Source organism: Corylus avellana (genome assembly GCF_965113065.1).
Source record: "Corylus avellana chromosome 8 unlocalized genomic scaffold, dhCorAvel1.hap1.2 SUPER_8_unloc_1, whole genome shotgun sequence".
Lineage (NCBI taxonomy): Eukaryota > Viridiplantae > Streptophyta > Magnoliopsida > Fagales > Betulaceae > Corylus > Corylus avellana.
This window is the reverse complement of record NW_028290471.1, coordinates 1-12,040: the sequence shown is the minus strand read 5'-3', so window position 1 is coordinate 12,040 and position 12,040 is coordinate 1. Positions and strand designations below refer to the sequence as shown.

Here is a 12,040-nt window from a genome sequence, read left to right as displayed (position 1 = left end):
TGTGGAACACAAGTAACAGAGGTGGGGGAATTCCGACCGTTTCTTGCACGGCAACTTTACATGTTTTTGAAGGAATTTGATACAATTTAATTCTGAGAATATAAGATTGTCATGTTTGATTTATTCATAGGCATTTTGTAGGAAATATTTGTTCTTCCCAAAATATTTTTATGTTTCTCTGTTCAAATGTATAAGGCTATTTAATACAAAACTATTTAAAAATCAAACAGAAAATGATAAGGAAGAAAAACTATATAAACTGTGGGTTTCTTTAATTTCCCAATATATAAACTGTTTATACTATTTTTTTTTTCTTTTTTTTTTTCATCCATAACAGAATAAAACATGTTGATTTCCATTTTAGTAGAATAAAGTAGTTCCTCACGATAATTATAGATTTTACGTTCATTTCTATTGTGGGATAAAATAGCTCCTCACTTTTGTATACAAATTTTACAAAAAAACCCAGGTAATGGGATTATTTTATTAATGCATCCTACGTACATCAAGGTTACAGGCCCAATATAAGGTAATGGGGGCCCATGACGAATATCAAACCCAGAATTTCAAGCCTAACATGAAAACAAACTCCGGCCCAAACTCCTCGTGAAAACCCACAATTTGTTCAGGAACATTCTAGCAAGTGCCTTTTTTCTTTTGGGGAAACTTCAGAAAAACCCCCCTGAACTTCCAGCCATTTTGAAAAACTCCCCCTGAATTTTCAAAACTCTCACTTCGGCCCCCTGAACTTTGGTTTTCTCTCACTTTTGATCCTTTTAACATTAAACTACGTCGTTTTGGACTCCAAACTACACCGTTTTGGGCTTCAAAACTACATCACCGCCTAACCCAAAACGACGTCGTTTTGAGCATAATATTAATATTAAAAAAAAAAAGGAAAATCAAAATAAAATAAAATAAAATAAAAAAAGAAAAAAAAAAAAAGGAAATCGGGGGTGGCTCAGGCCGGTCTGGGGGTGGCCGGACCACCCCCTTGGCTATGGGCCACCCCCAAAAGGCCCAAAAAAAAAAAAAAAAAAAAAAAAAAAAACTGCGGTGGTTGGGGGGGGGGGGGGGGGGGGGGGATGGGGTGCATTTGGGGTGGCCGAAACCCCAACCCTAAATGCACCCCATCCCCAAGGGGCTGGGGGTGGTTTTGGCCACCCCATACGGCCGGTATGGGGTGGCCAAAACCACCCCAGCCCCTTGGGGGTGGTCCAGCCACCCCCAAATGCACCCCATCCCCTTTTTTTTTTTTTTTTTTTTGGCCAAGGGGGTGGCCGGACCACCCCCTTGGCCATGGGGGTGGTTCGACCACCCCCAGATCGGCCAGGAGGTCCCCCGATTTCCCCATTTTTTCTTCTTTTTTGTTTTTTTTTTTTTTTGTTTTGTTTTTTTTTTAAAAAAAATTTAATTAATTAATTAATTTCTAAAACAACGTCGTTTTGGGCTGGGTATGTGTTGTAGTTTTAGGACACAAAACGACGTAGTTTTAGAAAATGGTAAAATGGGTATAAAAAGTCAAATTGTTTGACTTTAACATTAAAAGGGTCTAAAGTGAGAGAAAACCAAAGTTCAAGGGGCCTAAGTGAGAGTTTTGAAAATTCAGGGGGGTTTTCAAAACGGTTGGAAGTTCAGGGGGGCTTTTTTAAGTTTCCCCTTTTCTTTTCTCGCGAAAATACTAGAATGGTCCTCTCATCACTTCAAATACCCAGCCTATTGGAGGTCATGGTGCAGAATGGACTAAGGTACTGCCCGAAAAATTTAAAGAAAACATTGGCGAGAGGGGTTACATTGTGAAATGAGCACTCCAAACGGAAGTTTTGGCACACGATGCAGTGGGAGGATTTTTAAGTCACTATGATGGAATTCAACGCTAGAGAGCATTTGCGAAGGAATTCCAATGATATGCCGACCATGTTTCAGGGACCAAAAAGTGAATGCAAGATATATTAGCCACGTATGGAGAGTAGGTTTGAAATTAAAAGGTGATCCAAAAAAGAGGTGAAATAGAGAGAGTTGTAAAAAAACTTATGGTGGGCGAAGACGGGGAGGCCATGAGGAAAAATGCTAAGAAATTGAAGGAGAATGTTGAACTTTGCATTAAAGAAGGTGGTTCTTCTTACAATTCCATGAACAAGCTGGTGGAGATGATCAGGTCGTTTTAATATGACTATGGAGGTCTAATATTTTTAATAATTTTTTTTTTTCCTTTTCTTGTCCCTCATATATTATACCGTTGAATTGCCTTTTACTCCCTAGCAAAGAGCTTTTTCTTATTTATTAGTTGGAGAGGCACGTGCTTGATTCAATGTTTGATAATAATATATGTAATTTTTTGTTTGGCAAGTAGATAGACGTTCATTTAGAGTAAAAAAGTAGTTTTTTTTTTTTAAAAAAAAAAAGATAAAAAAAGTAGTTATGAATTAATGAGTATATATATATATGGTTTATACATGGGTTCAACCAGATGACCCTGATTAGCAGTTATTATACGAAGTTTTAACCGAATTTCATAACCTATGGCCAACAACATAATTGAGTCGAGCATGAATTAAGCTTATATGAACCGATTTTGAGTTTTCTCGTTAGCAGTTTCGCTCGCTTCCATCACTACCTACAATTGAGGGTCATTTCTTACTAGGCAGACATCTGCTTTCCTTTTGCCTGATAAAAATCTTTCAAATTTTCTTTCAATCAACTGCTGAGAGATAACTCACACACTAGATTTTGTATATAATGACCACAATACCCCCAAATCACAGTCAATAGTAATTTTTGCAATAATTGAATCAATGAATTAATCAGGACTATAAAGTCTAATCAGACAACACAAAAGTTATAGTTCAAAACCCAATCACATCTGCAGCTCCCAAATCCTTCAAAATCGTCCATGTGCTTTAATGTAATTACTGTCAGAATATATAATCACTAATGATTTTTATTAGTTTGTTTAGCTTGTCCGTGCTAATTAAATTCTAAAAACACTCAATTACCAAAATTCTACTATAATCTCCTCCGTTCAGATTAGGAGTAAAGATCCTCCCTCTCCAATCGAAAAAAAAAAAACACCTCACCATATATTTGGAAAAAGAAAAAGGAAGATTGTTGAATAATGGGTAAGTGGGAGGCCAAAAAGTGGATTGAGATTTTTATAATTTCCTTTAAATTTGAAATTATCAAATTCATAAATTTTAATCGTTCAACTCATCTAAGTGTCTAAAATAATTCATGTTTCAGTATTTAATAACTCATCTTGCTCATTAAATTTTCTCATTAAATGCTAAAACATAGCTTATTTTAGACGCTTAAATAAAATGATTGGTTAAAATTTATGAATTTGAGAATTTCAAATTTAAGAAGAATTTTAAGCGATCTCAATAAAAAACAAAAATAGGGCTAAATATATTGACCCATAAATATCCACGAAACAGGCCCAATAAAAGTTAAGAGGAATGCTAGGCTTAGAGCACTAGCAGCAGACTTCCTATAGCTCATTTATTTCCTTATGTTTAGGAAAAATCTCAAAAAAACACAAAAAAACCAGAAGTCCTAAATATAATCAACATCACTATAAATGTTCAATGCATTATTATAAAAAAATGATTCTCTCTTCTCTTTTATTAGTTATAATTATAAAAAAAAAAAATAATAAATAGTATTTAATTCATATAGGAAAAAATAAGAGAATCTATCATGAAGTGTTTTTTTATAGGGAATAAAAAGTAGTTTTATTTCCTAAATTGAGGGAAAATAGTAGGAAAGTTGTTGCTAGTGCTCTTACAAACACATTTTGCAAAAAAAAATTTACGAACTGATGTGGCAAAGCATGATTGGTATAAGATAAATTCAAATTTTGAGAAACCTCATTTATATCGTGGCACGTCAGTTTGTAAATTTTTTTTTTTTGTAAAATATGTTTGTAAGCCTAATATTTTCTAAAAGTTAATTTAGTTCGTTACACAAAATCCAAATTGTATTTACTTATCCAATTTATTACAATTATTGAACACTTTATTTATTTATTTCAGGACCAAAACAATGCAACGGATACAAGTTCAACCCAAAATTTCAATCGCTTTAACGTCAGGCTTCTTGACCTCCTCCTTTGGAACAGTCACAGTAAGAACCCCATTCTCCATGGACGCCTTCACCTCCTCCATCTTCACATTTTCCGGCAGCCTGAACCTCCTCATGAACTTCCCGCTGCTGCGCTCCACCCTATGCCACGTGTCCTTCTTGTCTTCCTTCTCCACATTCCTCTCTCCGCTGATCTGGAGCACTCTGTCGTCTTCGATCTCCACCTTCACTTCCTCCTTCTTCAGACCCGGAAGATCGGCCTTGAACACGTGGGCTTCTGGGGTCTCCTTCCAGTCGATTCTGGTGTTCACAAACGCAGAATTTTCCTGAGAAAGTTCGGGAAAAGTGGGGAAGGGGAAATCCTTGAAGGGGTCAAAGACACTGCTTCGTCGGCCACCGAAGAAACTTGGGATGATCGACATTCTCACTGCGATTCTGATGTTCGTTGAAAGACTGTATGGTTGATGAGAACTTCTTCGAATTGCTGTTTGTAATTGTACTCGGAGTTGGTTGTTTGCCGGAGGAGGGATAGGCTAGGTATTTGAAGTGATGAGAGGACCATTCTAGTATTTTCGTGAGAAAAGAAAAAAGGCACTTGCTAGAACGTTCCTGAACAAATTGTGGGTTTTCACGAGGAATCTGGGCCGGAGTTTGTTTTCATGTTAGGCTTGGAATTCTGGGTTTGATATTCTTCATGGGCCCCCATTACCTTATATTGGGCTTGTAACCTTAGCGTACGTAGAATGCATTAAAAAAATCAAATCCAAAAAAAAAAAAAAATGCATTAAAAAAATAATCCTAACAAAATTATCACATAGTCTAACTTTTCTTATATAACCTTAATAATATCCAATAAAAAATAAAAAATAAATAAATAAATAAAAACAGATAGTAGCATGTTTACTGCTTCTTCTTTTTTTTTTTGAAAAAAATATTGACTATCATATAATAATCTCAAAAGATAAAGCATAAAAACTCCATCAAAGAACATCACAAATACACTCCGGAATCTCCCATCCTCACTTTATCCACGACATTTTGTTTTGCCACATTCGCTAATCGATAGGCCACTCTATTAAGATTTCAACTAAAAAAAAAACATTACTGCCTTATTAATAAAAGAGTAAAGCTAAATACTATATTTTCATCTTACAATTATCTAATAATGTGAATGCTTATTTATTTATCATTGACTTTATTTGGATTTATTCTCAATCAGTTAAGAGTAGATACTCAAAAAGTCCTTACTCCTTTTCCCAACATCAATAAAGTATTACAACTCAAGCTTTCTATGAAGGGGTACCATATAACATACAACATGTTGAGATAGAATTTTAACTCGAAATTGAGTTAAATGGTATGAATTGAATAATATTAAATTCGTTATTCATTTATCTAATATTATCTTATATGAAACCTTGTGCTCCTACAGAAGTTATATGCCCCTTCTACTATCTTCTTGTCACTATTTGAGGTGTTAACTTGCTGTTTTCTTGTCACTGTTTTCTATCTTCTTGTCGTATGGTTTTGAGTCCCAATGCTCTCTTTGAGGATGGCACTAGGAATATTGCACCCATCTTAATTTACTGTATTGCTGAAATGGTTTTAGTTTCTGGTTTACTGAAATCAAGAAGTTGCCAATTAAGGAAAGTCTGTCTTTGGTTGATAACTCCTCTGTATTGCATCAATATTATGGCTTTCTGAGTAGCATTGGAATTCTTTTGCAGATGAATGAGTTTGTTCTGAAAACTAGTTAATTGGTTGGCCTTGAAGCAATGAATATTGGTGTTATCAAATGAAGGCTTCATCATGGTAAGACAATACTTCCATCCAATTACATGGATCCATTTTTTTTATTTTGCTGAACAGTGAAACGAAAATGACAAGAGTGAATTAATCATGATAAACTGGAAGGCATTGCTCCTCATAGCTATGACTAGTGCCTCGGCCTTGGCCTCGGATTTCTATATCTACGTCTTTGATGTTATTCTTTTCCAAGATACAATCGCGGGAAGATCTTGAAAAAAATGTGGTCAACATGTTTGTAATACCATATCCAAAAATATCCTCCACCTCTTCCAAAACATAAGAGGCCCAATGACAACTCCAATGCCAAAAGCAAATCCCAATTCAGCACTTGTGTAATTCCTCTCAATCATACTCCTATGACTTTCTTCATATGCTGGAAGTGACAATCGTGGCTCCTCATATGTGAATTGTGATTTCAAAGGAAAGCCACACAATCTTTCATTCCCTTCAAAGGAAGTTTCCGAAAATGTTGCAAATTGTTTAGTCGATGGAATTTGCCCCACCAATTGATTGAAGGAAATGAAAATAAGACCAGCGGCAAGTTGCACTGGAATCTTATCAAAAAGTTCATTGCTTGATGGGTCTAGTGACTCAAGATTACTCAATTTTTTCAAAGATAATGGAATTTGGACTGTGAAAGCACTTTGAGTTCTCCTATTTCTTCAGATATAGGACGATCCAAACCGTTGCAATAAAGTCAATAGTGGTGAAGATTGTTAATTCAATTAACAAAGAGATCAGTAATTAGATATTTCTGGCGTGCAAGTGGTAGCCTTTATTGCCCACAATTTTTTGTCTGACTAAATGTAGAGATGAGCAGCTCATGGCCGCCCATGTTCAACATCTCACAAACTGAAAGTAAGCTGAAAATATGGCTCCCTTTGTTTAAGCATGGGAAAAAGAGTGAATAATGTTGCCGGCCGGAAGCATTGACGAGGAAAACATGGTAGATATGTGCAATATTATCGTCAGAGTTGTCATTAATTATGTCATCAACGCTACCAAAGAATCCTATTTCCTTCCATAAACATTAATGGCATCAACGCCCGCAACCAAGCCACTGACCAGAAAAACTTGGAACCAAGACTTACAAAATTCCAACTTCTCCAAGAAATAAAGAAGACAGAGCAACGAGTTTTGCCCATCAACTGACTCTGGTGGACAATCAATCCTCTGCAACTAGATTGATGATGTGACACAAGAGGGGCCATTTAAGAATTATCTCAAGGTGTTGGGGGATGAAGAAGTCGACACTAGAAAGACAGAGAAACACTTTTGAGCAAGAGACTGCTTAGAGGAAAAAAAAAAAAAGCAGGGAAATTTTTTGAAGGATATTAGGTGTTTGATGAGCCAACATATATAATAATAATAATAATAATAATAATAATAATAATAATAAAATAAAAAACAGGGGAAAAAGACATGAATTCCTTCTATATACAATGTTTGATGAGTCAACTGTGATCATTTGATAATTAGGTGTTTGAAATTCTTAAGAGGCTGTATTAGCTGCCGTCAGTTAGGTTATGTCTTTGTTTTCCTAATGAACAAGTTTTTTCTTTTTCTTTTGAGGAGATTCATCTAAAACTGAATAGCCTCACATGCAATACTTTCTCAATCCAATGGTCTGATCGATTCAAACTAAATAAAGAGAACAAGATTAGTGGAGCCAGAAACCATTTTCATTGATACATATAGGATTCATCCTCATATGCTTTCCAAGCACAAGCAAAACAAAAATAAAGCACTGAAATAGGAAAAAATAATTAGAATTAAAAGAGGTACACTGGTAATCATCTTGATTAACAGCATCACAAAAGTACTGAGCGTGTATATCAGCAACTGAACATAACTGCCACTGGAGAGGCCTTACAGACTTCAGCAAACTTCCTCCAAAGGAAGCTCATGGAGTAACATATCTCTACAAGTGAGTGTATATTGGAGCAAGTCAGTATCAACCAAAAGCTACTTTACACTACTTAACTGAATAATTGCAAAATGAAGCATGAATTTCAACTCAAACACATTATAATGTCATCCAAGACCACTTCCAATACCATCTAAGAGAAAACACTATTCAATTATTCATCATTTTAATACCCTTCAAAGATATGCAAGTAATGGAGTTGTCCTTTAAGTCAAAAGTCATTTTCACCTATGCCTCTCTAAATCTGCTCTTCTATTAAAAGTGTTTGGATAAATTTCACACACAGCACTTGGGGAAGATTTTCTTCATCGTCATAGAAATTGATAAGTCTAATATCTAGCCCTACAGCTTCTCGATCTAGTCCTTTCACAAAGCCTTTCTCCTGCAGAAAAATGACTTCTGCAACAGGAGGTCTAAAACATATATAGGGTCTGCAGATTTATTAAGTAAAAAAACATTTCTAACTTATATCATTCATTTGGCTTCAAAGCCACTGTAGATCTTCTTTAAGTTCAAATATATGAGTTGCACATTGAGATGACTTTTGAAACTAACCATAGTCCCTATGGAAAAGAGGATGTGAGCACAACAGATGGTGAGCAAACATAGAACACAATCTAAAGTTAGGAGTGTAGATAAAATTCCTTTCCATTTCCATACTTCTAGACAAAATATTCTAGCCCCAAAAGATCTGCTTACTAAACCATTATTCATTTCTCTTTCCAAAAACTGAATTCGTCTCAAACAATTGGATAACCCCAGCTGCCAACAAATCCCAATACAGACATGCACCAAATGAGTAAAATATATCCAGACATCAAATCTATACAGCTATACAAGACAACCGTAATACAAACAAAACCACACCAGAAGAGTTCTGCTGGTGTTGCCATGTAAAGTTAAATTTTCCATTGGAGTCATACCTTAAGAAAATGACAGCATCCAATCACGTGCATCCATTTTTTCATTTTGATTTATATTGAAACTGAAAAAGCAAGTGTTTATCATGACAAACCTGGAGGTGTTGTGCCTCAAAACTGAAACTAGCGCCTCGGCTCCTGATTGCGGAATGCTCGTCTTTGACGATGTTCGTTTCGGAGATACAGTTTAGGGAAGATCCTAAAACCAATGTCATCAACATGTTTATAGTACCATATCTTCCATTTCTTCCAAAACATAAGAGGCCCAATTATAATTCCGAAGCCAAAAACAAATCCTAGTTCAGCGCTTATATAATTCCACTCAATCACAGTCCCAGAATTGGAATGAGATTCTTCATATGCTGGAGGTGACAACCGTGGCTCCTCATGCGAGCACTGTGATTTCAAAGGGAAACCACATAATCTTTCATTTCCTTTGAAGCAATTTTCTGAAAATGTAGCAAATTGCTTGATGAATGGAATCTGTCCCACCAATTGGTTGAACGAAAGGTTGAGGACCGAAAGGAAAATAAGACCATTTGCGAGTTGCATAGGAATCTCTCCGGTAAGCTTGTTACTTGACAAGTCTAGAGACTCAAGATGACTCAATTTCCCCAGAGATGCAGGGATTTTGCCCGTGAAAGCATTATGTGACAAGTTGAGATTATATAACAGGGTGAATTCCCCAATTTCTTCAGGTATAGCACCTTCAAAGTTGTTGCAAGAAAAATCAATGGTGGTGAAAATATTTAGAATCTTCACAAGTTCCACCTCTAAACCTTTGGTGATAACTATTACCATATCTCGATAATAAAAACTACCAATATTAACTTGGATGTGATCGAGCTCAGAGGTTGCCTCATGTGCATTATCCATCACTGCCATCCAAGTAGAAAGGAGTATTATTGGAAGTTTACCAGTAAAATTGTTTGAGGCTACATCTAGGATTTGAAGCATCGGCCAAGGGACATCAAGCTTTGGATGAGCAATGAGCCCGTAAAATTTGTTAGATCGCAAAATAAGAACCTTCAATATGGTTATTCCGTTCAAGTAAAATGGGAAGGTATCCTCAATGTGGTTGTTCCCAACATCCAAGACCTCCAAAGAATGGCAATTCGCCAAAGATTTTGGTAACTCTCCTTCGAGATGGTTTTCATTGATAACTAAAGTTTGAAAATAACAAGACTCTGGAAATGTATCAGGAATTGTACCACTGAGATTGTTTCTCCTTAAACTCAACACCTGAAGAAGAGTCCCACTCATCTCAATCAAGCATTGAGGAATTTTGCCACTAAAGTAATTATCAGACATATCGAGAAATCGAAGATACGTGGCATTGCATATCGATACAGGGATACTCCCATATAATTTATTGCTTGAAATAGAAAAGAATTGTGTGGAATCAAGGGACTGGCCAATGCTAGCCGGTATGGCAGAATGGAAATTATTCATCGAGAAATCCAAGTAGCTCACAAGTGGGAGAACTGGGAGTTGACCATGGAACTGGTTGGAGCGAAAGTCTAGATATCTTGCAACAGGAAGAGAAAGATTAAGGATAGGCCCTTCGAGAGTCACCAAGAGGTTATAAGAGAGATTTAGAAATCTAAGTTGAGGAAGTTTCCAGATCCAGTTGGGCATCTCTCCATAAATCTGGTTTTTTGAAAGGTCTAAAGAGTATAAACTGGATTGGTTTCTAAGGAAATCGGGGATTTTTTCCAACTTGCTAGAAGCCAAGCCTAAAGAAGCAATTTGGGGGAAAGGGGGTGATGAAAGGTTAAAACCACTATATTCAATCAACAAATTGGAGCCATCAAAGTTGTTTGAAGAAAGTGAAAGGATTTCAAGACCTCGAAGTTCAAAGATAGACATGGGTATTGGACCTTCCAAGTCGTTATTGCTCAAATCAAGTTCTTGTAGCATGTAAGAAGAAATGTTAGAAAATTCTTTGAGTTGACCAGAAAATTGGTTATTGGAAAGTTGTAATACCTGCAATGATGGAAGGGAAAAGAGTGAAATTGGAATATCCCCATTCAGTGAATTGTCACTTAAATCAAGAATCTCTAAATTCAGAAGTTCTGCCCATTGAGTGGAAGCAATCTGACCAGTTAGATTATTGGAAGAAAGGTCTAGTTTGGTTAGATTCTTGGCCATACTAAATACTGGAATTAATCCACTAAACATGTTCGATGACATGTCTAAATAGACCAACTGTGTGAGGTTGCCAATAGAATGTGGCAAAGAACCTTGCAAGTCATTGTATGATAAGTCAAGCGTCCGTAGTGTTGGAATCTGGAAGATCTTTTTCGAAAATTTTCCATTCAACCCAGAAGAGGAGACTTCCAAAGATGTCAAGTTTTTGAAATCTGCAAAAAATTCTGGAACTGGAGCAGAAAAGTCGTTATAATTCAAACGAATAATTGAGAGGGACTTAAGATTTCGTAAAGATGAATCAATAGGGCCTGAAAGATTGCAGTTTGACAAGCTTAACACTCTCAAATTTGGTAATGAAGATGATAAGACCTGACACCACTTGTTACCTTGTGCTGATATAGCTACACCATCAAGATAAAGTTCGATAAGCTTTGAAAGGTTCCGAAGAAGCATATTTAAATTTGGTTTCTCAAGATAAAGGCCATTGTTGATAAATAAATCAAGAGTAACCAACCTTGTCAAATGCGAAATTGCAATAGGAATCTGCTCAGCAAACCCAGCATTGGATAGATTCAAATAACTCAAATTCTTAAGCTTGCCAAACTTTGATGGAATCTGAGAATTGTCGAAGCCGTTATAAGCCAAACTCAGGCTCTGAAGATGTTGAAGATTGAAGAGGGTGTTTGAATTGTCAAGTCCACCCGCGATGGATTCATTGGTCAGGTCGAGACCAATAACATGTCCCTCATTACAGGTTATGCCTTCCCAGGAACAGCAATCAAAACTTCGATTCCACTTAACAAGTTTTGTGGACATAGTAGGATCGAATGTAAGGTTGTTCTTAAGTTGCAGCAACAAGGACTTCTGATTGCTACTACATTGGCCAGGCAACCCAAAGACAGAAATGGTGAGGAAAAGTGAGTAAATGGCCATCAAGAAAAGCCACGATAAGACTGCAGGAAGTCTCATTGAAGGCTGTTACAAGAGATAACCTTACAATAATAAAGAATCGAAAGGTTGTTGCCTAATTTCTTTTGAGTGTGATTAAATTTATAGATGGGGGTTGTGGCTCCGAGTAGCTCTCATCATGTGCATGCTGAAAATATAATGGTTCCACTAACACGACTTTTTGACCTGTGACTTTGAGTCGTAC

General features: G+C 36.3%; 2 protein-coding genes across 2 annotated transcripts; both read right to left on the bottom strand.

Annotated features, from left to right (window-relative positions):
* Positions 1–4,020: 4,020 nt before the first annotated feature.
* Positions 4,021–4,709, bottom strand: LOC148582957 (18.5 kDa class I heat shock protein). The gene has a single exon (XM_088512025.1). The coding sequence runs from the start codon at positions 4,500–4,502 to the stop codon at positions 4,059–4,061; it is 444 nt and encodes a 147-aa protein (XP_088368151.1). The 5' UTR covers positions 4,503–4,709; the 3' UTR covers positions 4,021–4,058.
* A 3,293-nt stretch (positions 4,710–8,002) lies between these two features.
* LOC148582956 (receptor-like protein 49) lies at positions 8,003–11,856 on the bottom strand. The gene has a single exon (XM_088512024.1). The coding sequence runs from the start codon at positions 11,854–11,856 to the stop codon at positions 8,860–8,862; it is 2,997 nt and encodes a 998-aa protein (XP_088368150.1). The 3' UTR covers positions 8,003–8,859.
* Between the last annotated feature and the right edge of the window lie 184 nt (positions 11,857–12,040).

What these genes read in the sequence shown, in the direction of transcription:
- LOC148582957 (XM_088512025.1), bottom strand. Translation starts at nt 4,502, where the DNA reads ATGTCGATCATCCCAAGTTTCTTCGGTGGCCGACGAAGCAGTGTCTTT.
- LOC148582956 (XM_088512024.1), bottom strand. Translation starts at nt 11,856, where the DNA reads ATGAGACTTCCTGCAGTCTTATCGTGGCTTTTCTTGATGGCCATTTAC.